The 27,056-nt window shown below is 44.7% G+C and overlaps 2 protein-coding genes across 14 annotated transcripts in view; one reads left to right on the top strand and one right to left on the bottom strand.

Annotated features, from left to right (window-relative positions):
- Positions 1-3,750: 3,750 nt before the first annotated feature.
- C19H17orf75 (chromosome 19 C17orf75 homolog) lies at positions 3,751-17,624 on the bottom strand. Of its 2 annotated transcripts, none has more exon segments than NM_001131103.1 (10): positions 3,751-7,296; positions 8,737-8,840; positions 9,883-10,019; positions 10,189-10,253; positions 10,736-10,855; positions 13,331-13,388; positions 13,642-13,785; positions 15,261-15,372; positions 16,656-16,736; positions 17,437-17,606. In NM_001131103.1, coding segments are annotated over 9 exon segments (1,011 nt in total). In that variant the 5' UTR covers positions 16,711-16,736; positions 17,437-17,606; the 3' UTR covers positions 3,751-7,080.
- An 8,869-nt stretch (positions 17,625-26,493) lies between these two features.
- ZNF207 (zinc finger protein 207) overlaps positions 26,494-27,056 on the top strand; it is a 40,396-nt gene continuing 39,833 nt past the window's right edge. For 11 of the 12 annotated variants that reach the window (XR_008514938.2, XR_008514937.2, XR_010137889.1 and 8 more), the window contains exon 1: positions 26,494-27,036. Coding sequence is in view for 7 of the 12 variants with exons in the window: in XM_024234298.3 (XP_024090066.1) it covers positions 26,996-27,036 (41 nt within the window). In the remaining 5 variants the exon portion in view is untranslated. 12 annotated transcript variants of the gene reach the window in all.

Here is a 27,056-nt window from a genome sequence, read left to right on the forward strand (position 1 = left end):
ACCTGAAGGGCTGGCATTAGGGCCTGTTTCATCTGGGTCTGGGTCAGGATGGGTGGGAGAGGGTGAACAGCAGCAGTGGTGGATCTAGGATTTCTATAAAGTACAGATTGGGGCATCAGTGCTTAGCACCAGTCTGTAGCTGTGTGCATCTTACTTTTCTCAAATCACTGAACTCTTTTGAGTGGTTGATGAAAGCTGTGATTTCTCTTCTGATAAAAATGTGTATGTAGGACGGGCATGGTGGCTCACACCTGTAATCCCAGCACTTTGGGAGGCCAAGGCTTGTGGATCACCTGAGGTCAGGAGTTCAAGACCAACCTGGCCAACATGATGAAACCCCGTCTGTACTAAAAATACAAAAAATTAGCTGGGTGTGGTGGCGCACGCCTGTAATCCCAGCTACTCAGGAGGCTAAGGCAAGAGAATCACTTGAACCAGGGAGTCAGAGGTTGCAGTGAGCCGAGATCGCACCACTGCACTCCGGTGTGGCAACAGTGAGACTCCGTCTCAAAAAAAAAAAAAAAAAAAAAAAACAACAAAAAAAAAACAGGCCAGGCGCAGTGGCTCACGCCTGTAATCCCAGCACTTTGGGAGGCCGAAGTGGGCGGATCATGAAGTCAGGAGTTCGAGACCAGCCTGGCCAACACAGTTAAATCCCGTCTCTACTAAAAATGCAAAAATTAACTGGGCGTTGTGGTGGGCACCTGTAATCCCAGCTACTCAGGAGGCTGAGGCAGGAAAATCGCTTGAACCCTGGAGGCGAAGGTTGCAGTGAGCTGAGATCATGCCACTAAACTCCAGCCTGGGCGACAGAACTAGACTCTGTCTCAAAATAAAAAAAAAAAAGGAAAAGAAAAGAAAATTTAAATGCTGCAGAATCTACCCAAGAACAAACTTTAGAGTGCCGTTAAGGCTAAGGGCCAAAGAATCCACTTCTGTTTAGCGTGTGGAGATCCAACTTCACTAGAAGGAGAAATCACGATCCTCTCTGAGCATCAGTGCTCTTATAGGTCAACTTCAGGCTGAAGTACCTGAGCCATTTAAAGGCAAGCTCCTGCCAGGCGCAGTAGCTCATGCCTGTAATCCCAGCACTTTGGGAGGCTGAGGCAGGCAGATCACTTGAGGCCAGACCAGCCTGGCCAACATGACAAAACCACATCTCTGCTAATAATACAAAAAAACTGCCAGGTGCAGTGGCTCACGCCTGTAATCCCAACACTTTGGGAGGCTGAGGCGGGCAGATCTTGAGGTCAGGAGTTCCAGACCAGCCTGGCCAACATGGTGAAACCGTGTCTCTACTAAAAATACAAAAATTAGCCGGGCAATAGTGGTGCATGCCTGTAGTCCCAGCTACTCGGGAGGCTGAGGCAGAATTGCTTGAGCCTGGGAGGCAGGGGTTGCAGTGAGCCGAGATCCTGCCACAGCACTCCAGTCTAGGTGACAGAGTGGACCCTGTCTCAATAAATAAATAAATAAATAAACAAATAAATAAATAAATAATAAAGGCAAGCTCCTTGGAGAGCCAGAAGCTGTTGAATTCTCTGCCTTTGCCTTCTCTCCCTTTTTTACTTTCCTGGTTCTTCGCTTCTATTAATGCTAGATTCTCATTCTTCCATACATTAATAAGGCACTTCCCAATAATAAGGTAATTAAGAAATGAAGGGCTGGGCACAGTGGCTCACACCTGTAATCCCAGCACTTTGGGAGGCCGAGGCGGGTGGATCACCTGAGGTCAGGAGTTTGAGACCAGCCTGGCCAACATGGCAAAACCCCGTCTATACTAAAAATACAAAATTAGCCAAGCATGGTGGTGCATGCCTGTAGTCCCAGCTACTCGGGAGGCTGAGGCAGGAGAATCACTTGCACCCAGGAGGCAGAGGTTGCAGTGAGCCGAGATTGCGCCATTGCACTCCAGCCTGGGCAACAAGAACAAAACTCCATCTCAAAAAAGAAACAAACAAACAAAAAAACAGGTGCAGTGGCTCATGCCTGTAATCCTAGCACTTTGGGAGGCTGAGGTGGGCGGATCACCTGAGGTCGGGTGTTCGAGACTAGCCTGACCAACGTGGGGAAACCCTGTCTCTACTAGAAATACAAAATTAGCCAGGAGTGGTAGCACGTGCCTGTAATTCCAGCTACTTGAGAGGCTGAGGCAGGAGAATCACTTGAACCTGGGAGGCGGAGGTTGCAGTGAGCCGAGTTCGTGCCATTGCACTCCAGCCTGGGCAACAAGAGTGAAACTCCGTCTCAAAAAAAAAAAGAAATGAAGACAATTTCCTGTGTACCTACTATGTGCTAGGCACTGAGGTAGGCATTTCCACAGCTACTTTATGTGAACTAGGTATAAATATCCCCCTATTTACACACCAGGGAAAAGGTTAGAGAAATTTAGTTACTTGCTGGTAGTATGTGGCACAGCTGGCTTCACACCCAAGACTGCTGGTACCAAAGTTCATGCTGTCAGCCCTCAGGTATTTGCACAGGACTGTAAGGGCACTAAGCATGTGCAGGCCTCAGGGTCTTTGTTTAAAGATCCATCTCATTGCATTAGGCCTGGGGCCATCCAGTAACAGGAATGAACCTCGGGACATTCACTCAGAGTTCATGTGATAGGACCTTCACCTTATCAGCCCTCATAGTAATTTACAAGAAAAACCACAGCTGTCGATTCATTACTGCTTCCATATATATGTATTTTTTCTCTTGTTGCCCAGGCTGGAGTGCAATGATGCGATCTCAGCTCACCGCAACCTCCAACTCCCAGGTTCAAGGAATTATCCTGCCTCAGCCTCCCAAGTAGCTGGGATTACAGGCACGTGCCACCATGCCTGGCTAATTTTGTATTTTTAGTAGAGATGGGGTTTCTCCATGTTGGCCAGGCTGGTCTCGAACTCCCGACCTCAGGTGATCCACCCACCTCAGCCTCCAAAAGTGCTGGGATTACAGGCGTGAGCCACCATGCCTGGCCTATTTCTTTATATTTGAGACAGGGTCTTGCTCTGTTGCCCAGGTTGGAGTGTAGTAGTAGTCATAGCTCAGTTACTTTGAGCTCCTGGGCTCAAGCAATCTTCCGGCCTCAGCCTCCTGAGTAGCTGGGACTATAGGCACATACCACCAGGTCCTGCTAATTTTATTTTTTGTAGAGATGGCATTTCACTGTGTTGCCAGGCTGGTCTCGAACTCTTAGGCTCATGCAGTCCTCCTGCCTTGGCCTCTCAAAGTGCTGGGATTACAGGCCTGAGCCACCACACCCAGCCACATTTGGGAAATTTAGCAATTAAGAGAACTGCACTGCCCTCTCAGACCTCCAAGTGGAAAGACTTCATTGAAGTAAGTCAGCAGGGTTTCCATTAACTGAGAAGACACACTGTTAGGAAAGTGTGGTCCTAGTAACTGCATCTTATTTCCAAGAAGCCTGCAGGCTTTCCTGGCACCTGGTCTAAGGGATCCTCTGGTAGAGGACAGGCATTCTGTCATGGTGAATAATGAATGAGAGTGAAAGGAAGTAACTTGGGTTATTGAGTTCTATGGGTATAACTCTACTGGACAATGAATAAAACATTGTGAGGGAAATTGCTCTTAGACTCTGCTCGATGCCTCCTGCAAGAAGCAGAAAGGTGTGTATCCCAGCAAGAGATTTGATTTTGTTCAACAAATTCCTTAGTATAACAAGTATAATTTCCTCACAACCTTGTTGGGAATACAAATGTTAGGCTTGAGGACAGAGCTCATTAAACAAAAACAACTGTCTTGATGAGAAGCTAAGTTTTATTATAATTACAAATTAATTACAGAGAAACTGAAGCCATTCTTCATACATGACAAACATACATTTCCTCTGTGTGTACAGCACACAAGTAATATACATAAATATATTCCATGTCTGAACAAATCCTTTTTAAAACTTTAAAAGCTGGCTGGGTGCAGTGGCTAGTCCCGGCACTTTGGGAGGCCGAGGCGGGCAGATCACAAGGTGAGAAGATCGAGACCATCCTGGCTAACACGGTGAAACCCCGTCTCTACTAAAAATACAAAAAATTAGCCAGGCGTGGCGGCACATGCCTGTAGTCCGAGCTACTGGGGAGGCTGAGGCAGGAGAATCACTTGAACCTAGGAGGCAGAGGTTGCAGTGAGCCAAGATTGCACCACTGCACTCCAGCCTGGGTGACAGAGCGAGACGCCATCTTAAAAAATAAAACAAAAACAAAGACAAACAAAAAAACTTTAAAAGCCAAGATAGTAGCTTATTAAAATTTGAATACAGTACATGTTTCTAGTCATGAACTCTGTGGTTTCTTCTCATGACCAAGATATTCAGTTCCATGACACCATTTTCCTTGTCTACAGTAGTGATACAGAGTTTGTCAGACTTTTTTTTTTTTTTTTTTTTTTGAGACGGAGTCTTGCTCTGTCGCCCAGGCTTGAGTGCAGTGGTGTGATCTCGACTCACTGCGAGCTCCACCTCCCGGGTTCACGCCATTCTCCTGCCTCAGCCTCCCGAGTAGCTGGAACTACAGGTGCCTGCCACCACGCCCGGCTAATTTTTTGTATTTTTAGTAGAGACGGGGTTTCACCGTGTTATCCAGGATGGTCTCGATCTCCTGACCTCATGATATGCCCGCCTCGGCCTCCCAGAGTGCTGGGATTACAGGCGTGAGCCACCGCACCCGGCCCAGACTTACTTTTTTTAAAATAAGACTATCATCAGAGGCCGGGTGCAGTGGCTCAGTTTGGGAGGCCAAGGTGGGAGGATTGCTTGAGTCCAAGAGTTTAAGACCAGTCTGAGCAACATAGTGAAACCCCATTTCATTAAAAAAAAAAAAAAAAAAAAAAAGATAAAATAAGACTATCATATAGAGCTGTGTAATGTAGTGAGCCTATATTACAAAAATATATACAACCACACAGAGAATATATAATTACACATTGCCTATATCCATAAATGATTTGAAGCAGGTAACACATTTGCTTTTAAATGCCATTTACAACATAGGCTCTTGAATGACATGAATTTGAAAATGAAGTATGTTTTTCAGACTTAAAACGTTGATGTGCTAATGTAGCTTACTTTAAAAAATGATTTCCAAGTGGGGAACCAACTACATTGGGGAAAGACAGTCAGATTCAAGGATAGTGTCATAAAATTGCTGGTTGTCCTTAGTCACCCTGACTTTATTTTTTTGAGACAGAGTCTCGCTCTGTTGCTCAGGTTGGAATGCAGTGGCGCAATCTCGGCTCACTGCAATCTCTGCCTCCCGGGTTCAAGCGATTCTCCTGCCTCAGCCTCCCAAGTAGCTGGGACTACAGGCACACACCACAATTCCCAGCTAATTTTTGTAATTTTAGTAGAGACAGGGTTTCACCATATTGGTCAGGCTGGTCTGGAACTCCTGATCTCACCCGCCTCGGCCTCTCAAAGTGCTGGGATTACAGGCATGAGCCATCGTGCCCAGCCACTCTCACTTTAATACTATGAAAAATGCTACTTAGATTTTTTTCTATACTGCCTACAATCCAAGTTATTAAAGTTTAAAACCGTATGAAAGCATTTATGAAGATTCTGAATTGTATTTCTCATTAAAAGAAAAGAAATGCTTGGTGAGTCATGTCCCGAGGCTTATGTAGAGGAGAAAGCAGAAGGCCATTGTCAGTCATTTTGAAAGTTAAAACTCAGCACTTAATGTGAATTTAGATCCATTTAAGAAAGGATTCCTCAGTTTTATGGGTTTGTGCTCCTCCGAGCATCCTCAGGGAAGTGAGAACACAAGACTTCTGTTCTTCTAAGCAAAAATCATTATCAAATGAATTTATTAAAGAGCTATGCCACGCAAATTGCAATTGTATGTATGTAGCTACATAGGCTTCCATGGGAATTGTAAACGGCTAGCTGAGGGCACTTTCAATTGATTCAGAGTAAAACAATCTGAGGCTTGTAACCAATGTACAAAAAACTAAAATCTATGAGTAACTCTAATAGGAAGAACCTGTTTGCATTCCTTATGTTACAGTTTGCTTGTAAACTGTATGTACTTTTTGTTTCTTTTCTCAACACTGTTTTAAAACTCCAGCATTTTCACCTAAAAGAAAACACAGGCTCTTCATAAATACCTGTGAACAAATAAATGAAATGGTGACTGAAGGCGATTTCTGCAGTAGCTTTCTCTCAGAGATAATTTTTTGTTTTCTGAGACAGAGTCTCGCTCTGTTGCCCAGGCTGGAGTGCAGTGGCGTGATCTCGGCTCACTGCAAGCTCCACCTCCTGGGTTCACGCCATTCTCCTGCCCCAGCCTCCAGAGTAGCTGGGACTACAGGCGCCCGCCACCACGCCCGGCTAATTTTTTGTATTTTAGTACAGACGGGGTTTCACTGTGTTTGCCAGGATGGTCTCGATCTCCTGACCTCGTGATCTGCCCGCCTCGGCCTCCCAAAGTGCTGGGATTACAGGCTTGAGCCACTGTGCCCAGCTCAAAGATAATATTTTATCTTGAAGCTAGTGCATCGATTTGTAAAGCTCATTTAATTTTCTACATACTCAGGATTTGCATATTGACTTAAAATCTGACTTTATCATCCATGCCATTATCAACTAGACAAAAAAATGTATCAAGCACCCACAGGATGCACGGATCTATCTCTGAAATGGTGTAGTGGTATTAATCTCTTCTAAGACTAGGATTACATTTTTTTTTTTAAGAAGCTACAGTCCACTGAAAAGGAAGTATTATGGTTTTTCTGAGAAGAAAAGTTGCTAAATACTGCAGCAAACTCAGGCTTTTCCTGAGAAAAGCCACAAACAAAATCATCTCTGAAATTTTTTAAGCAACAACTTCCTGAAGCCTGGAATTTATGGGGCCAGTGAGACACTAAAATTCCACAACTCTCACATACATATCTATCTAGGACTCAGTGAAGATGTTCCTCAGATTTTTGTTTAAGTTAAATTGGTAAAATACGAAAAGAAAATCTGGATTGAGTTTCAACTCATCTTAAACAGCAATCCTATGAACAATTACAGCTGCAATTTCAAACACTAAGACTTAAATATACAACTTGATCATACAATTATCTCAAAACATATGATCAAAAACTTTGGTCAAGAGCTTCTTTCATGAATTCTTCAAGGACAGCTACCACATTTTTGGCTTCAGGCATTTCTTCATGTTCCACTTTAACAATCTTCAAAAGTATATCTCCACTACCGCAGTTCTTTAGGAACATGTAACATTTAAACAAAGCATAATGATTCATTTCTGCCTGTCGGATAAATCTCTTCAAATTGTTTGTGTCTTGTATGGCCTAGAAAAAGATTACCCAGTTAAAAATGTGTTAAGTGAAATAATAATGAAGCTCAAAAAATAACTCCTATCTAGCTGAGAACTCAACATATCTTCCTGAATTGTTTGCTTTTCATATTAAATATTTCCAAAATTTAAATTGCAGTATGCTTTGCCCTTGGTAGAAGAAGAAAATCACTTTTTTGTTTCTTGTTTCGCTCTTGTTGCCCAGGCTGAAGCGCAATGGCTCGATCTCGGTTCACCACAAACTCTGCCTCCTGGGTTCAAGTGATTCTCCTGCCTCAGCCTCCCAATTACCTGGGACTACAGGTGTGTGCCACCACACCAGGCTAATTTTGTATTTTTAGTAGAGACGGGGTTTCACCATGTTGGTCAGGCTGGTCTCAAACTTCTGACCTCAAGTGATCCACCCGCCTCGGCCTCCCAAAGTGTTGGAATTACAGGCGTGAGCCACCACGCGCAGCCAGAAATCTCTTATATAAGATAAAAATACTTTAAAATAATCTCCTGCCTAGCATGGTGGCTCATGTCTGTAATCCCAACACTTTGGGAGCCCCAGGCAAAAGGATTACTTAAGGGCCGGTAGTTTGAGACTAGCCTGGGCAACACAGCGAGACCCCGTCTCTACAAAAAATAAAAATAATTAGCTGAGTGTGGTGGTGCACATCTGTAGTTCCAGCTACTCAGGAGGCTGAGACAGGAAGACTGCTTGAACCCAGGAGGTTAAGGCTGCAGTGAGCCATGATTGCACCACTGCACTCTAGCCTGAGTGACAGAGTAAGATTCTGTCTCTTAAAACAAACAAACAAAACTAAATAAGGTGAGAACACGTCCCCATCAGAATTTTTTTTTTAGACACAGTCTCACTCTGTCACCCAGGCCGGAGTGCAGTGGCACAATATGGGATCATTGCAACCTCTGCCTCCTGGGTTCAAGCAGTTTTCGTGCCTCAGCCACCTGACATAGCCAGGATTACAGGCATGCGCCACCAGGCCCAGCTAATTTTTATAATTTTAGTAGAGAAAGGGTTTCGCCATGTTGGCCAGGCTGGTCTTGAACTCCTGGCCTCAAGCAATCCACCTGCCATGGTCTCCCAAAGTGCTGGGATTATAGGCGTGAGCCACTGCGCCCATCCCCCATCAGAATTTTGAAAACTTAGGCACTGAATCACTTTTTTTGTGCTTTCCAACTAAGTTAAGTCACAAATTGTAAGACTGATGTTCCTTAAATATAAGCAAGCATTCAACCCAATTTATTAGAAATGATATGTATACAGAAGCTACCAAAAAATAAAGTAAATGTCTTCTGATAATTCCAGTTTTGAGAACATCCTAATTAACAGACATCACAGCTATAAAGCGATTTGTTACTCTGTCACTGGTACTAATTAAAATTCAGACAAAAATTTCATGTGGCACTTGGCACACAGCCAACTAATTACCTTTAGTTTAAAGTTCTCCAGTACTTGTCGGAAAAGAAAAGGGTTACCTCCTTCAGCACCATTTAAAAAAGCTTGCATCCAATCCTCACAAAACCGGTTACTTCCTATAAAACATTTCAGAGAGACTAAATAAAATGAAATTTTACAAAGCTTTATTTACTTATTTATTTGAGATGGGAGATTTGCTCTTGTTGCCCGGCTGGAGTGCAATCGCACGATCTCGGCTCACTGCAACCTCCGCCTCCTGGATTAAAGTGATTCTCCTCCTGAGTAGCTGGGATTACAGGCGCCTGCCACCATGCCTGGCTTATTTTTTTACATTGTTAGTAGATACGGGGTTTCACCATATTGGCCAGGCTGGTCTCAAACTCCTGACCTCAGATGATCCACCTGCCTCAGCCTCCCAAAGTGCTGGGATTACAGGTGTGAGCCACCGCGCCCGACCCATTTATTTCTTTATAAAAACATCTATAATGAATTATTTAAGACATGTATAATGGCCTAAAAAAACAGTGTGCTCACCACATGGCTAAGGAATACCAAAATGGCTGAAGCCCCCTGTATGCCCCTTCCCAATCACATCCCCCTTCCTTTCCCATCAGAAAGGATAATCATTCCCGCAGACGTCTTTAAACTTTTCCCATATACCTTTGCACGTGTAAGCCTTATCTACATTATTCTGCATATGTTAAAACTTTTATGTATTTTTTCTTTTATGGCTATTTCACTAAATAGTATGTTTGAGAGCTATATTGACACAAGTAGCTCTAGTTCATTAATTTTCACTGCTCTGTTATATTCCATTGCATGAATATAGCAGCTTATCAGTTTTCCTGTTGATAAACACTTAAATTGCTTCCAATTCCTTGCTTTTTCAAGTAATGCCTTTATGGACATTTTAAAATTCGTCTCCTTGTGTACACATACTAGAATTTCTTTATGTACCTACGTGTGGAATTGCTTAGGCATGGCATGATTTCCATGTTTCTAGAATTATATTGTTTTCAGCAAGTGGTTTCTCATGGTTTGAGATAACCATGTAAAACTGCACAAGGCAGGAAGAATAAGGTTGTATCATAGGCTCTCAGTGCAAAGATGGGGACTCGCAAGAGATGTAGGAAGGCTGCTTCAGAGGTTGTAGCTCACCTGCATTGCAGAACTGAGGCTGGGAGCTGCTGCAATCGATGACCACAGACTTATGCTGCTCCTCTGTCATGGCCATGCACAAAGAAGTCATGGTGCCTTCATGAATAAGTCCTTGAAGACTGGCCACACTCAGAAACCTGCCACACACACAAGTCCATTTCCACAAACAATATTGCAGGACGGAAGGGTGAAAACAAATTTATTTTGCACTGGGCTGGTGGGGAAGGGATGGGAGGAGCAGTTTGCAAACACAGATGTCAATCTTGCTGTGGAAAAGCTTTTCTCTTTGAAAAAACTGTTCTTTACCTGTTAATGTCTCTCTTTGTTTTTTCATCTGATTCTTTAACTTCAACAGGAGTGTAACTCAAAGCCTATGAGAGAAAAATAAAGCCTGATTAGTACATATATTCCAGTTTTTCTTGAGCAGCTACTCATGACTAAATGTCCCCATAAGTCCCTACCACACTGGACAGCGATTGACGGGCACTGGCACAAGCTCTCCAGAGCCTTGTTCAGCCACTGTTCATTAACATTTTATAGAATCAAAATTGCTTTGGGTTTTTGTTTTCCTTTTCAAATTGTTTTGGAAACTACACCTTTCCCAGATCACTTGGAAAAGTAATTATTTTAAAATGTTTTATCCTATTAGGAAGACTCAGCATTTGAAATTCAACTCTACCTTAGTAATATCACTTTCTAGATCTGAGAAAATAAAGTGTGGTCTATCTTGATAGCAAGCATAGTTTGAATATTTGGGGAGGGATGGGAGTCACGTTCAGAGAAAATGAGTACATTTCTAAATCATCCAAAGTGATTCTCAGTTAAGGAAATGCTCTCATTTGGCAGTACTTACAGCATGTAGCAGAAAGGTAAGCTTTTCCTGAAAGAGAAGAACAACCCTTTGGATTGGGCATACAACATCCTCAAACCAGCTGCTCAGATAGGATTTTATGTGACTCTCCAGGCCCCTTTCCTAAATCAAGAAAGAACATCATTTGCTTTAATATAAGCCTTTCCTTTAGTGGACTTCATTATCTTCTTCTTCATATCCTTGATGGTGAAAAAGACCAGGATAGACACCTCCCTTTTTAAAGCTAACACCACCAATTCAAAAAAAGAAATTGTGATATACCTTTCCTGGCTTGTTGGGCAGGGTGAGGATTAAATCTGTACTGAATTTATTTAAAACACACCAAGAAATGCATTCTATGAAATGAAGAGACTGAATAGGGTTCCATGCTATTTCTTCACAGGGAAGAGTTGGGTACTCACAAATCCCTCTCCTCCCACTGTACTGTGCACTCAATGGAGATACTCACTCAATAATCCTCATTTCCCTGGCACTTGTGGTACAGTGTCTAAAACATGCATAGTATGAGCTTATTAAGTGCCTTTTGAATGACTAACGGCATGTAGATAGAGAATTCATTCGTATTCAGAATGTGAATGGGGAAGGATACAAGTAACTCATCAAAGCACTCTACCCCACTCCAGATGTCAGACATGCTGCCATGAGCACATCTGGCTTTCTAGGCTATGCTGCTCCCTGAAGACTAGTGTCACACACGAAGAGCTCTAGTCTGGGAGAACGGCTCTATTAGACTTGCATCAGTTGCTCACTCCTGCACTATCCCTTCCTCTCTCCTGCAGTATCTTCTAAGTATGTGAAAAGTAAAACTACTACTATATATGTAATGGGTAGTAAATTTGTGAGAGTCATGACTAACAACTGCTACAAGCTGAAAGCACTGTTTTTGTTTGCTTTTTTGAGACAGGGTCTCACTCTGTCATCCAGGCTGGAGTGCAGTGGTGCAATCATAGCTCACTGCAGCCTCAATTTCCCAGGCTCAAGCGATCCTCCCACCTCAGCCTCCCAAGTAGCTGGGACTACAGGTGTGTGCCACCATGCCTGGCTAATTTTTGTATTTGTTGTAGAGATGGGGTTTCACTTTGTTGCCCAGGCTGGTCTTGAACTCCTGGGCTCAAGTGATCTGCCCGCTTCGGCCTCTCAAAGTGCTGAGATTACAGGTGTGAGCCACCACACCCAGCCAGTTTTTCAAAGGTTTGAATAAGTTGATATGGATATGCCTAATTCATAAAAGATCAATTAATGAAAATAGAATGTTTTTAAGAATCTTTTATGTTGAGTTCAAGAACAGCCATACTATTGCATAGCATGTCTTTGGTGCCAGAGGCTACATGGATCGGTACTTCTGACCATAATATAAATCTTATATGCCTAGGAATCAGGAAAAGGACATCCTCTTCCTCGCCAGGCATGTTACTACATGCCATTGAATAGATCGAATTTTTCATAGATACAAAACATCAGAAGTAGTCTTGTGAAACTTTCAGCACTTACAGGATTATGTTTCCTGTATCCCTTTAAAATCACCTGTAGGCTGGGTGCAGCGGCTTATACCTGTAATCCCAGCACTTTGGGAGGCCGAGGCAGGTGGATTACTTGAGCTCAGCAGTTCAAGACAAGCCTGAGCAATATGGCAAAACCCCACCTCTACCAAAAATACAATTAGCTGGGCATGGTGGTGCATGCCTGTGGTACCAGCTACTTGGGAGGCTGAGGTGGGAGGATCGCTGGAGCCCAGAAAAGGCTGCAGTAAGCCATGATCGTGCCACTGCACTCCAGCCTGGGTGATAGAGTGAGACCCTATCTCAAAAAATGAAAAAGAAAAAGAAACCACCTGTAGGCCGGGCACAATGGCTCGCGTCTGTAATCTCAGCACTTTGGGTGGCTGAGGAGGGAGGATTGCTTGAGGCCAGGAATCTAGACCAGCCTGAGCAACAAAGTGAGATCCCCATCTCGACAAAAAATACCAAAAGTTAGCCAGGCGTGTTGGTATTTGCCTGTAGTCCCAGCTATTTGGAGGCTGAGGCGAGAAGACTGCTTGAGCCCCAAGAGGCTGAGGCTGCAGTGAGCCTGATCGCACCACTGCCCTGCAGCCTGGGCAACAAAGCAAGACCCTATCTAAAACAAAATTTTAAAAAAGTCACCTCTCTACTAGCTCACAAGGTGGCAAGTTTCTAGAATATAGGCGTCTTTGTGTCTACCTATATGATTTGACAAGTAGAGCAATCACAGTATATTAATCACTTCAGTCGTTATTTTATTTTTTTATTTTTTTGAGACGGAGTCTCACTCTGTCGCTCAGGCTGGAGTGCAGTGGTGCGATCTCGGCTCACTGAAACCTCTGCCTCCCGGGTTCAAGCAATTCTCCTGCCTCAGCCTCCCAAGTAGCTGGGACTACAGGTGCCTGCCACCATGCCTGGCTAATTTTTAGTAGAGACGAAGTTTCATCATATTGACCAGGCTGGTCTCTGACCTTGTGATCTGCCCACCTTGGCCTCCCAAAGTGCTGGGATTACAGGCGTGAGCCACTGAGCCTGGCCCCATTTCAGTCTTTAAAAACCATTAAGTCAGTCACCTTACCTCACAATTCATGTTATTTTTCAGCCCTTGAATGTACTTGTCCAATTCAAGCCTGAAAGTATGTTCTTAAGGAAGCAATAAAGGATGAATAATGAAGACAGTATTTCATCTCTCAATGAGAAATATAAAATCTCTCAAATAATGTGAGCTACAAATGCAAACAAGCCAAGGCAAAATGGCCACATGAAGGTATGAAATTCAACTAAATACACGAGGAGTAGAAAAGCTTTTTGGAGGTTGGTAGTAATATTCTTCCACCTGCCTTCCCATGTTTTCCTTCCTGATGTTCTCAAAAACCAAAGAAAGGATATAGCTCAAGTCCTTTTTCAGACCCTCCTAAAAAACAGACCACATATTCTGAAGGGTTACGTTCAGAGTCTGTTGTTACTGTTTCAGGAAGCAGTTTTTCATTTTGGAAAAGGCAGTAATAACAACCAACTCGGTAACCTGGAATTCTAGAAAAGAAAGAAAATGTAAAATGCATTATTTTGGTTACTCATGCATCTATAATTTTGTAGACTGCTCTGAATTCCGGTCATCTTGATCTGGCAACACCATTAAACTGCCCACTAACTCAGAGCTTCCCAGACTTCTCGTTGGTATACTTGCAGCAGCAAAGAAAAATGAATGTATACCCTGGAGGGCTTTAGTTAAAGCAGCCACTACCATACATGAAATTTCTTTGAATTCTCCTGTCTTATGTGAAAAATTCACACAAATTTCACTCTAGTTCATACCCATGTTTATATTAAAAAAAAGGCATGCTCTCCCCTCTCCCAAACCTTCACAAATTGATGTTTCAGGCAGATGTGCCTGAAGGTGGCCTCATCCTTGGGAAGTGGGCTCAAACTCCTGAGGGGACCTGTATGCTAACTTCACGGTCTGAGTTGAACTATAATAAAGAGGTATAATGGAGGCCGGGCACAGTGGCTCACACCTGTAATCCCAGCACTTTGGGAGGCCAAGGTGGGTGAATCACCTGAGGTCAGGAGTTCGAGACCAGCCTGGCCAACATGGTGAAACCCCATCTCTACTAAAAATACAAAAATTAGCCGGGTATGGTGGTGCATGCCTGTAATCCCAGCTATTCGGGAGGCTGAGGCAGGAGAATTGCTTGAATCAGGGAGGCAGAGGTTGCAGTAAGCCAAGATCATGCTACTGTACTCCAGTCTGGGCAACACAGTGAGACTCTGTCTCAAACAAAAACAAAAAAAAACAAAAAGTAGAGGTGTAATGGAAAGACAGTTGGAATTGGACTAAGAATGCTCATGTTTAAGCCTGAACTCCATCAATTTGACCAGCCTCATGACCTAAGTTTACATAAACTTCTCTGAGTTTATTTCCTCATCTGAAAATGAAAATAAGAGTATCTGCTATATTTCCCCTTTGTAAGGAAAACTACACAAAAGTTTGTGAAAATACAAACTGTATACAAATTTAGTTTTAATAATCAACTCTTTTCTTCTTCTAAGTACAAAACTTATTAGCCTGGGCAACATGGTAGGACCCCATTTCTAAAAAAAAAAAAAAAAAAAAAAAATTAAAAAATTAGCTGGGCATAGTAGTGCCTGCCTGCAGTCCCAGCTACTTGGGAGGCTGAGGTGAGAGGATTGATTAAGCCCAGGAGGTCAAGGCTGCAGTGAGCTGTAATCGGGCCACTGCACTCCAGCCTGGAGTGCAACAAAGCAAGACCCTGTCTCAAAAAAAAAAAAAAAAACTAATTAAATAAAGTGCAATTGGGTGCCAGGGTCTCTGCCATTCAATTAATTCCATTCCACAAAAGTTTATGTGTGAGGCCCAGTGCTCGGGCTGCCAGAGAATAAAGACAAATTCTGCAGGTCTAGTAGGAGCTGATCTTCTGGAGTTTCTCATCACTTCTCATATTTAGTTCAGAAATAAAAACTCAGGACACAGCACATTTTGCACTTACTTTAGCTCCACAGATGCAACATTACCCAGCCCTTCAAAGACTGCACCTTTTGAAAGACGCTTAGCAATGAAACTGCGCAGCTCTGGCTCCACTTCGGATGGTAGATTAGTATCTGCCAAGGAGAGGCTTGACAAATGAAAGACACACATTCTTTACCAGTGGACTAGTGTATTCACACACATTAAGTCAGACAGAATGGTACCAAAGCCAGGGGCTCTTTTAAGGACTGGGGAAAGCTGTCCTTATGACCTCTATTGGTGAGGCTTCTAGGAATGTATGTCACTAAGTATGATCTACCACATCAAATAGCTTAAAATATTGCTATCTTTCCAGCTCATTCTCTCCAGTACTGTGACTCCACTGGAACCCCCAATCCACTGACCCTACCTCTTTTTCAGTCTCTCAAGTTTCTCATCTCACTTCCCTCCTTATTCCGCCTTAATTCCATGGTCAGTCATTATAATCACACCCCTGCACACATTCTTATCTTTTTTATCTTTCAACTTTATTGAGGTATAATTGATGATTTAAAAATTTCAGGGCTGGGGCCGGGCGCAGTAGCTCACGCCTGTAATCCCAGCACTTTGGGAGGCCGAGGCGGGTGGACCATAAGGTCAAGAGATCGAGATCATCCTGGCTAACACAGTGAAACCCTGTCTCTACTAAAAAAAATACAAAAAAATTAGCCAGGCGTGGTGGCGGGTGCCTGTAGTCCTAGCTACTCGGGAGGCTAAGGCAGGAGAATGGCGTGAACCCGGGAGGCAGAGCTTGCAGTGAGCCGAGATTGCACCACTGCTCTCCACCCTGGACAACAGAGGGAGACTCTGTCTCAAAAAAAAAAAAAAAAAAAAGATTTCAGGGCTGGGCAAGGTGGCTCATGCCTGTAATCCCAACACTTTGGGAGGCAGAGGTGGGCGGATCACTTGAGTGCAGGAGTTCAAGACCAGCCTGGGCAACATGGCCAAACCCCATCTCTACCAGAAATACAAAAATTAGCCAGGTGTGGTGGTCAGTAGTCCCAGCTACTGGGGAGGCTGAGGTGAGAGGACCACCTGAGGCCGGGGAGGTTGACGCTGCAGCGAGCCAAGATCATGCCACTGCACTCCAGCCTGGGCAGCAGAGCAAGACTCTGTCTCAATTTAAAAGGAAAAAGAAAAAAAAAGGATTTCTTTCTGGCTAATCACCAAGCACACTATCAGTATGTGGATTTGTTTGCCCCAGCCTTGAATGAACCAGCCAATGAGGAAATCAGGATGAGGTTCCTAGGAGATAGGAGGAATTGACGGTTTGACTCAGGGAAAGCTCAGTGGAAATAGAGTATCCACTGACATGTACAGGCCAGAGATGCAGGGAAGATGAAAGCACATGCATGAATTATGGTGAAGCTCTTTTTACCTGAAATCATCACCAGGGGGAGTTTCTGCATTTGTGCCACTTGGGCTTCCGTCATCACTGTCCCCTCGTTGCTGTGCCAATCTACAAGCCACAAAATCAATAGTGCTATCAATTATGGGCTCTAAACCAAGAGGAGTATGGGGGCCTGGGAAGCAGGGTAAGGCAAGGAGTCAACTAAAAATGCTGCAAGGTGGAAGTGCACTGCCTATCCTCCTGACAAGGAAAACCCATACAGCAGTGCTGACAAGAGCCCCTTCTCTCTCCAGGCCACCTAACGGGTGGAGGAAAGGCTAAATACCCAGAAGGTTCAAGAAAACTCCTTTAAAAACCAAACTTGACAAGGCCAAGAAGGTTCCAGGAAAAAGAGGAAGCAAGAACAGAAGAAAACCAGAGGGTGGGGATGGGGGTGTGTGTGACAGAAATGGGAGAAGTGGGGAGATAATGACAGAAAGGAAAGGGGACAGGAGAGGAAATTATTGAGAGTGCGGAGCACTGCGCTAAACAAAGGGCAGCCGCGAGAGTAAGGGTCTGGGATGATATAGGGGCAGATGAAGGGCACAGGCATGGTTGGGCCAGGCATACAAGTCCACGATGGGGGCCAGGAAGAGCAGCGAGAGGCGAGGAGCGCCCTTCAGGCCAGACACCTTGGCTGGGAGAGGAGAAGATGGCTTTTAGGAGCGGCCGGGCCGCTGGGCCGGGGGTGGGGTGCTAGGCCGGGCGGCGGGCCGGGGGCGGGGCCGCAGGGGCGGGCGGGCTGGCAGGCAGAGCTGGGCGCCAGCACCTGCTTCCGCGGTAGCTGTAAAGACAGTAGTGGCTGCTGGACGGCGGCTCGAGTCTCCGCTCCTCGGCTGAGCCTCCCTCTTCGCTGCTCTCTAGTTCCTTTTCATCTCCATCCAGCGACTCCTGCAAGGAGGGGAGCATCGCGGCGGCCTCTGAGCGGCCCTGTGTCTCCGCCAAACCGCTCCCCTGCTGCCGTGCAGCCGTCGGTATCAGGGCTCGTCAGGCTCCCGGCCCTCGCACACCTGCGTTCCGCTGGTTTCCCCGGGTTCGCAGGCAAGGACTGGCCTGGAAAGGGAGTCTCTTCTCCCCACAGGGGCTGACAGGCGTACTGAGTTCGCCTTTACTGAAAAGCTTTTACCATTTATTTTGAACTTATTTTGCTTTGAGACATCTGGGAAACTTTCTATGTGATAAAGGTGGCACAACTACCTAGCCACATGGAAAAGAATAAGGCTACTCGTCTGCCTCCTTGCGCGCGTGCCAGCACGCACAGACACCCATTTGATCAAAAAGTTAAGAATTTAAAATGAATTTTGTTAAAGTGAAAATATGGGATAATTTTGTTAATTCTTGAAGAAGGTCTTTCCAAACATAACAAAACACTTAGAAATCATACAGGAAAACGTTTAAAAAAATGACTACGTAAAAACTAAAAGGCCGGGCACGGTGGCTCACGCCTGTAATCCCAGTGCTTTGGGAGACCGACGCAGGCGGATCACTTGAGGTCAGGAGTTCAAGACCAGCCTGGGCAACACGGTGAAACTCTGTCTCTACTAAGTAAAGTACAAAAAAATTAGCCACGTGTGGTGGTTCACGCCTGTAATCCCAGCTACCCTTCCAGTCTCTGCCCATTACCCAGTTCTAACACCAATTCACATTTTCAGGTGTTTGTTTCTGCAACACCCCATTCTCTGGTACCAGTTTTCTGTCTCAGTCCATTTTATGATACTATAAAAGGATACTAAAGACTGGGCAATTTATAATCACCTCTTAAAGGCTCCACTTCTTAATAGTCTTACAATGGCAATTACATTTCAACATGAATTTGGGAGTGGACAAACACTCAAACCACAGCGCCACGTGAAGGAGGAGGCAGACTGGAGTGATGTGTCTACAAACCAAGAAATGTCAAGGATTGATGGCCATCACCAGAAGCCAGGAGAGGACATGGAACAGATTCTCCCCTAGAGGCTTCAAGAGAGTATGTCCCCACCAGCACCTCCATGTCAACTTCCAGCCTCCAGAACTGTGAAATAATACATTTCCATTGTTTTAAGCCACCGTGTGTGTGTGCATGTGTGTGTTTTGTGTGTATTTTTTTATTTTTAGTAGTGCAAACTTTATTCATAAATAAAACTTCATAAAGTTACAAGCAGGGGCAGTTCCTATTTTTAAAAAGGAATAGTAAAAGGCAACCTGCCATTTCATTTAAAATTACAAGTTAGGTTTTTCAGATGGATAACAGTTGAGATCATTAAATCCCCTTCCTGCTTATCAGATTTTCACAAAATAGCACATTAAATCCTCAGTCCTAAGCAATTAAGGCAGAGATTCCAAATTGCCTCTCAATATCAAAGTGGATAGCACAGTTTCTTCTCTTGCAATAAAGGTACTCATTTAATGAACAAGGGAGTATAGCAGTCAGATTCTTAAAGGACTGTGTTTCAGCAGTTACTGCCATGTCTTCATTCGCAATGGGTAACCTCACCTCTATCTCCCATTCAGTAACATTGTCAGTTTCCTTATCTCTCATTTCAACTACATTTAAAAGAGGATTCTGATTGCGGACAACACATGACAGAGGCATTTCAGATCGGACAGTAGTCTCTTGAGATATACTTGATTTTAGTTTTAAGCAGAAGAACTTCCTGGAAAGGTTGAGTTACCACAGTCATGAGGATGGTAGAAAAACTCACAGTAGATATTTGGCAAAACATAGGTTACAAGGCAACCATCTCCTAGAAACACTTCATCGGGGTTCATATACAAATTGTGAAATATCGTGGGTTTAATCCTGGCACAGAACCAAAACTGGGTGCATTGTACTTGAATAGCTGACCAGTCCCCAGCACAGGTCCATATCAAGGAATCGAGAGAAAAGAGCCTATTTAACCCCAAAATGGTCTTCATTTGCCCAGACTGAAAACCAAATCTCACTCAGGAAACAGCTGTATTTTTATTTTTTATAGAGACAGGGTATCACTTTGTTGCTCAGGCTGGTCTTGAACTCCTGGGCTCAAGTGATCCCTCTGCCCCATCCTCCCAAAGTGCTGAGATTACAGGTGTGAGCCACTGTGCCCAGGTGGTACGTGTTATAGCAGCCATAAGAAACTAATACAGTGGCTGGGTGTGGTGGCTGATGCCTGTAATCCCAGCACTTTGGGAGGCCGAGGCAGGCGGATCACAAGGTCAGGAGATTGAGACCACCCTGGCTAATACGTGAAACCCCGTCTCTACTAAAAATACAAAAAAATTAGCCCAGTGAGGTGGTGGGCGCCTGTAGTCCCAGCTACTCGGGAGGCTGAGGCAGGAGAATGGCATGAACCTGGGAGGCAGAGTGCACTGCAGCCTGAGCCATAGAGCCAGACTCTGTCTTAAAAAAAAACAACAACAACGAAAGAAACTAATACGGCCGGGCGCGGTGGCTCACACCTGTAATCCCAGCACTTTGGGAGGCCAAGGCGGGTGGATCATGAGGTCAGGAGTTTGAGGCCAGCCTGGCCAATATGGTGAAACCCTGTCTCTACTGAAAATACAAAAGTTAGCTTGGCGTGGTGGCACACACCTGTAGTCCCAGCTACTCGGGAGGCTGAGGCAGAAGACTCACTTGAACCTGGGAGGCAGAAGTTGCAGTGAGCTGAAATCATGCCACTGCACTCCAGCCTGGGTGACAGAGTGAGACTCTGTCTGGAAAAAAAAAAAAAAAAAAAAAAGAAAAGAAAAAAAGAAAGAAAGAAAGGAACTAATAGAGTCCCCCCAACAACCCTTTCTTCTATTCTTATCTGGATTTCTTCACATTTTTCCCTGTTAATCCCATTTTTTCTAGATTATGGTTTATTCTCTTGATTTGCTCAAGTACTGCCTCCAATATTATCCAAGAAAGGGTATATATAAAATAATTTTTAAGCCCTTGCGTGTCTGAAAATATATCCTCACGTCTTTATTGTCTTTTCACATTTGATTGGATATTCCTTAGAAATAGAATTTTAGGGGCCAGGCATGGTGGCACACACCTTTAATCCCAGCACTTTGGGAGGCTGAGGCAGGCGAATCACAAGGTCAGGAGTTCGAGACCAGCCTGGCCAACATGGTGAAACCCCGTGTCTATTAAAAACACAACAATTAGCCAGGCCTGGTGGTGCACGCCTGTTATCCCAGCTACTCAGGAGGCCGAGGCAGAAGAATCACTTGAACCTGGGAGGCAGAGGTTGCACTGAGGCAAGATCATGCCACTGCTCTCCAGCCTGGGCAACAGAGTGAGACTCCGTCTCAGGGGGAAAAAAAAGAAATAGAATTTTAGATTGATATGATTGGACATTGAATTCTAGGTTGAAAAGAATTCCCCTGGCCAGGTGCGGTGGCTTGCACCTGTAATCCCAGCACTTTGGAAGGCTGAGGCAGGCAGATCACAAGGTCAGGAGATTGAGACCATCCTGGCCAACATGGTGAAACCTCGTCTCTACAAAAAATATAAGAATTAGCTGGGCGTGGTGGCGCACGCCTGTAGTTCCAGCTACTCGGGAGTCTGAGGCAGGAGAATCCCCATGTTCGTCAGTCTGGTCTTGAACTCCTGACCTCGTGATCCGCCCTCTTCGGCCTCCCAAAGTGCTGGGATTACAGGTGTGAGCCATCGTGCCTGGTCAGAATCAACCATTTCTCCAAGGACCTCAGGTTGCTTTTACTGGAGAATGGTATTACAAACCAAGATCTCGGGGCAAAGTATGCTTGATATGGGACATTATTGCTTCTAGGCCCTCTCAGCTGATATATGTATCTATACTAACTTTAGTATATACACATATCCATAAATATTTCTTTATGTATCTGTTTTAAAATAAACACGAGTTCATACTGGTGTCTCCAGCTCTAATCCATGGCCGCATGGATCATTCTAGCCTCCTCCCCTTGCTTATCTATAAACTCACTAAAACAATGAGAGGCACAGCATGGTGGCTCATGCTTATTAATCTTAACACTTTGAGAAGCTAAGGCAGGAGGATCACTTGAGCCCAGGAGTTCAAGACCAGCCTGGACAACAAAGCGAGACCTTATCTCTACAAAAAACACAAAAATTAGCAAGGCATGGTGGCATGGCCCTGTAGTCCCTGCTACTCTGTGGGCTGAGGTGGGAGGATCCATTGAGCCCAGGAGATCAAGGCTGCAGTGTGCTACGATTGCACCACTGCACACTACCAGCCTGGGCCACCGAAACCCAGCTAATTTTTAATTTTTTCGTAAAGACAGGACATTGCTTTGTTGCCCAGGCTCGCCTTAAACTTCCTGCTTCAAGTGATTCTCCCACCTCAGCCTCCCAAGGTACTGGGATTACAGGAATGAGTTAGCGCACCAGGCCTTCTTTAATTTCTAACAGCAGTTTTTTTTTTTTTTTGAGACGGAGTCTCGCTCTGTTGCCAGGCTGGAGTGCAGTGGCACGATCTCAGCTCACTGCAACCTCTGCCTCCTGGGTTCAAGCGATTCTCCTGCCTCAGCCTCCCGAGTAGCTGGAACTACAGGCACACGCCACTAGGCCCAGCTAATTTTTGTATTTTTAGCAGAGACAGGGTTTCACCATGTTGGCCAGGATGGTCTCAATCTCTTGACCTCAGGTGATCCACCTGCCTAAGCCTCCCAACTAACAGCAATATTTTATTGCTTATTGCTTTCATAGTAAAAGTGTTTTAATCTGTTTGTGGTGCTGTAACAAACACCACAGACTGGGGAATTTATGAATAACAGAATTGTATTTCTTTCTTTCTTTCTTTTTTTTTTTTTGGAGATGGAGTCTCACTCTGATGCCAAGGCTGGAGTACAGTGGCACAATCTCAGCTCACTGCAACCTCCACCTGCCAGGTTCAAGCCTCAGCCCGGGTTCTCCTATCTCAGCCTCCTGAGTAGCTGGGATTACAGGCACCCACCACAATGCCCAGCTAATTTTTGTATTTTTAGTAAAGACAGGATTTTGCCATGTTGGCAAGGCTGGTCTCGAACTCTTGATCTCAGGTGATCAACCCACATCGGCCTCCCAAAGTGCTGGGATTACAGGCATGAGCCACCACACCTGGCCAGAATTTTATTTCTTTTCTTTCTTTTTTTCCCCCGAGATGGAGTTTCGCTCTTATTGCACAGGCTGGAGTGCAATGGCGCAATCTCGGCTCACTACAACCTCCGCCTCCTGGGTTCAAGTGATTCTCCTGCCTCAGCCTCCAGAGTAGCTGGGATTACAGGCGCCTGCCACCACACCCAGCTATTTTTTTTGTATTTTTTAATAGAGACAGGGTTTCATCATGTTGGCCAGGCTGGTCTCGAACTCCTGACCTCAGGTGATCCACCCACCTCAGCCTCCCAAAGTGTTGGGATTACAGGGGTGAGCCACCACCACACCCAGTGAATTTTATTTTCTTATAGTCTGGAAATTTGGAAATCCAAGATCAAGGCACTAATACTCAGTGTCTGATGAGGGCATTCTTGCTGCATCCTCATTTGGTTGAAGGCAAGAGAGAGTAGAGAGTTTAGCTCCTTCCAGCACTTTAATAAAATTACTAATCCCCCCACCAACCGTTTACTCATGATTTAATCACCTGCTAAAGGTCCCACCTCTTAATGCTATCACATTGGTGATTACGTTTCAAGCAGTTGGGGGGATATTCAGTGCAATATGGTTTTAAACTTTTTCATTTTTTAATTTATTTTTTCATAGAGATGGTCTCACTATGGTGCCCAGGTTGGTCTCATACTCCTGGCCTCAAGCCACCCTCTTGCCTGGGTCTCCCAAAGCACGGCGATTACAGGCTTGAGCAACTGCACCCAGCCTGAACTTCTTTTTTTTTTTTCTTTTTGAGACAGTCTTGCTCTGTCGCCCAGGCTGGAGTGCAGCAGAGTGATCTCGGCTCACTGCAGCCTCCGCCTCCTGGGTTCAAGTGATTCTCCTGCCTCAGCCTCCCGAGTAGCTGGGATTACAGGCGTGCCCCACCACGCCTGGCTAATTTTTTTGTGTGGTATTTTTAGTAAAGACCGGGTTTCACCATGTTGGCCAGGCTGGTCTTCAACTCCTGATCTCAGGTGATCCACCCGCCTCAGCCTCCCATAGTGCTGGGATTACAGGTGTGAGCCACTGCGCCCAGCCTAAACTGATCCTTTAAAATTCAAATTTAATTCAGCTCCACACATACTTTGTGTTTTTGGGCAAATTATTCCAGCTCTCTTAAGTCTCTTTTATCTCATCTCTATTAACAAGTTGACAATAATGGCTCCTACCCGAGGCTGAGACAAATAATGTTAAAACTTACTACAATGCTTGGCACACGGTAGGTGCTCCATGGATGTCTGCTATTATTTTTTGCTTTTAATAGTAACATAATTTACATTACTAGTTATTACTATATGCTAAGCTCTGTTCTAAGTGCAGCCAGATGAAGTTTAAGTGCCTTGCCCAAAGTCAGGCAGCTAGGCAGTGGCACTGGTGGACTACCAACCCAAGCACTGGACTTTTAATCACCTCTCACTTGCATGATCCTCCAGTTGCCCTCTTAGAACCACTCTGTGCCTTCTCAGAGACTTCGGCATGAAATCCAACTTCTGAGAATGCTTCTAGGGTTCGCCAGAACCCGCCTTTGCTAGCCTCCCTAGGATTATCTCTTGTGACCAGCACCTTCACTGACAGCTCCAGTCTTCTTTTTTTTTTTTTTTGAGATGGAGTCTCACTCTGTCACCCAGGCTGGAATGCAATGCAATGGCGAGATCTCGGCTCACTGCAACCTTCACCTCCCAGGTCCAAGTGATTCTCCTGCCTCATTCTCCCGAGTAGCTGAGGTTACAGGCGCCTACCACTACGCCCGGCTAATTTTTGTATTTTTAGTAGAGACAGGGTTTCACCATGTCGGCCAGGCTGGTCTTGAACTCCTGACCTCAAGTGATCCACCTGCCTCGGCCTCGGCCCCGGCCCCGGCCCATAGTGTTGGGATTACTGGTGTGAGCCACCGCGCCCGGCTATCAGCTCCAGTCTTTTTTTTTTTTTTTCAATAGTTATTTTTTTATTGTCTTATTTATTTTTTATAGTTAAAAAAATCCCAATAAAATATCCCTTTAAGATATTTAACTTTCTAAGTAAAAGCTTGGCAGGCTGTGGAAGTATAAAAAAGAATGCATCTGAAAACATAAAAAACTTTGCATGAAAAATGTTTGTAACATATTTTAGATGACATTGTTAAATGCTTATGCTATAATGTAACTAAAATGAACCAGGGTAGTTAGTTGTACATATAATATAATCTCCCTTATGTATTTCAAAAACAGAAATGGTACTAAAATGAGACAAAAACAGAAACCAGTGGTTGCCTCTGGATAGTAGAAATTATTGCTTAGTTCTTCAATTTTTTTTTAAACATGCTTCTGTATTTTGCAGTTTCAACAATAAACATGTAATACCATTATAATTGAAAAATAGTTTTGGTTTTCTTTTTCTTTTTTTTTTCTTTATTATTATTATTATTATTATTATACTTTAGGCTCTATGGTACATGTGCGCAACGTGCAGGTAAGTTACATATGTATACATGTGCCATGCTGGTGCGCTGCACCCACCAACTCGTCATCTAGCATTAGGTATATCTCCCAATGCTATCCCTCCCCCCTCCCCCCACCCCACAACAGTCCCCGAAGTGTGATGTTCCGCTTCCTGTGTCCATGTGTTCTCATTGTTCAATTCCCACCTATGAGTGAGAATATGCGGTGTTTGGTTTTTTGTTCTTGTGATAGTTTACTGAGAATGATGATTTCCAATTTCATCCATGTCCCTACAAAGGACATGAACTCATCATTTTTTATGACTGCATAGTATTCCATGGTGTATATGTGCCACATTTTCTTAATCCAGTCTATCATTGTTGGACATTTGGGTTGGTTCCAAGTCTTTGCTATTGTGAATAATGCGGCAATAAACATACGTGTGCATGTGTCTTTATAGCAGCATGATTTAGAGTCCTTTGGGTATATACCCAGTAATGGGATGGCTGGGTCAAACGGAATTTCTAGTTCTAGATCCCTGAGGAATCGCCACACTGACTTCCACAAGGGTTGAACTAGTTTACAGTCCCACCAACAGTGTAAAAGTGTTCCTATTTCTCCACATCCTCTCCAGCACCTGTTGTTTCCTGACTTTTGAATGATTGCCATTCTAACTGGTGTGAGATGGTATCTCATTGTGGTTTTGATTTGCATTTCTCTATCAGCTCCAGTCTTACCACGATTAGTTTTTCACGTGCCCAGCCTCAAAGACTTAAACTCTTTGCTCCCTTACGGAGATACCTTTTCCTTCACCTTGCTTGTTCCAGTTGACTCCTCAAGAAAGCTTTCTTGTGTCGGGCACAGCGGCTCAAGCCTGCAATCCAGCACTTTGGGAGACCGAGGTGGGCGGATCACTCGAGCCCAGGAGTTCGAGACCAGCCTCGCTAACATGGTGACACCCCATTCTACTAAAAATACAAAAATCAGCCGGGCTTGGTGGCGCAGGCCTGCAGTCCCAGCTACTCGCGAGGCTGAGGTAGGAGAATCGCTTGAACCCGGGAGACGGAGGTTGCAGTGAGCAGAGATCGCGCCGCTGCACTCCAGCCTGGGCTACAGAGTGAGACTTGGTCTCAGAAAAATAAAACAAAACAAAGAAAAACAAAACCTTTCTTGACAACCCAACGACCACTACCACTACGGCCGCCCTAGGACTCCCGCTCTCTGAGGTCCTACAGCACTTCGCATTTCCCCCAACGCCGCACTGAGGACTCTGCGTTGTGTACTCGTCTGTCACCAATCTGCGAGTTACAAAGCAGAGACTAACTTCTTTGGTTTAGCATTTAATAGGCACATAATCAACATTTACTGTTCAATTGAAACAAAATTCATATTGGGCGCTGTCTCTATCTTTATTTGTGATCGGCCCTAACTGCACTGGCAATCTTTTCCGTTTTTTCGTTTTCTGTTTTCCATTCGCATGCCCCTTGGAATACCCAGTGCTCCGGCTCCTTTACAAAAGAAACCCAAAGCGCTCCGCAAGCACAGCCAGCGAAAGCGAAAGACTCTCAAGCGGACAAGATGGCTGCCACCTCTTCCCGCCTCTTAGTCCCACCCACTCAGGGCGGAGGTCTGAGTCATGTGACCCTCCCCTTCTTGGCTCCGCCTCCTACCGCAGTGCCTGACGGGAGGCGGAGCGGGGAACGAGACCGTCGGCCATTTTGTGTCTGCTTCCTGTGGGACGTGGTGGTAACCGTTGGGTCGCGAAAGTGAGGGATTTTTTCGCCTCGTTTCTCCTGCTGCTTTTCTCCTCCCTTTTACTTTGCCGGTAGAACACAGTTATGGGTCGCAAGAAGAAGAAGCAGCTGAAGCCGTGGTGCTGGTATCCTTTGTCGGTTTGAA

The sequence above is a fragment of the Pongo abelii genome, chromosome 19 (genome assembly GCF_028885655.2).
Source record: "Pongo abelii isolate AG06213 chromosome 19, NHGRI_mPonAbe1-v2.0_pri, whole genome shotgun sequence".
Classification (NCBI taxonomy): Eukaryota; Metazoa; Chordata; class Mammalia; order Primates; family Hominidae; genus Pongo; species Pongo abelii.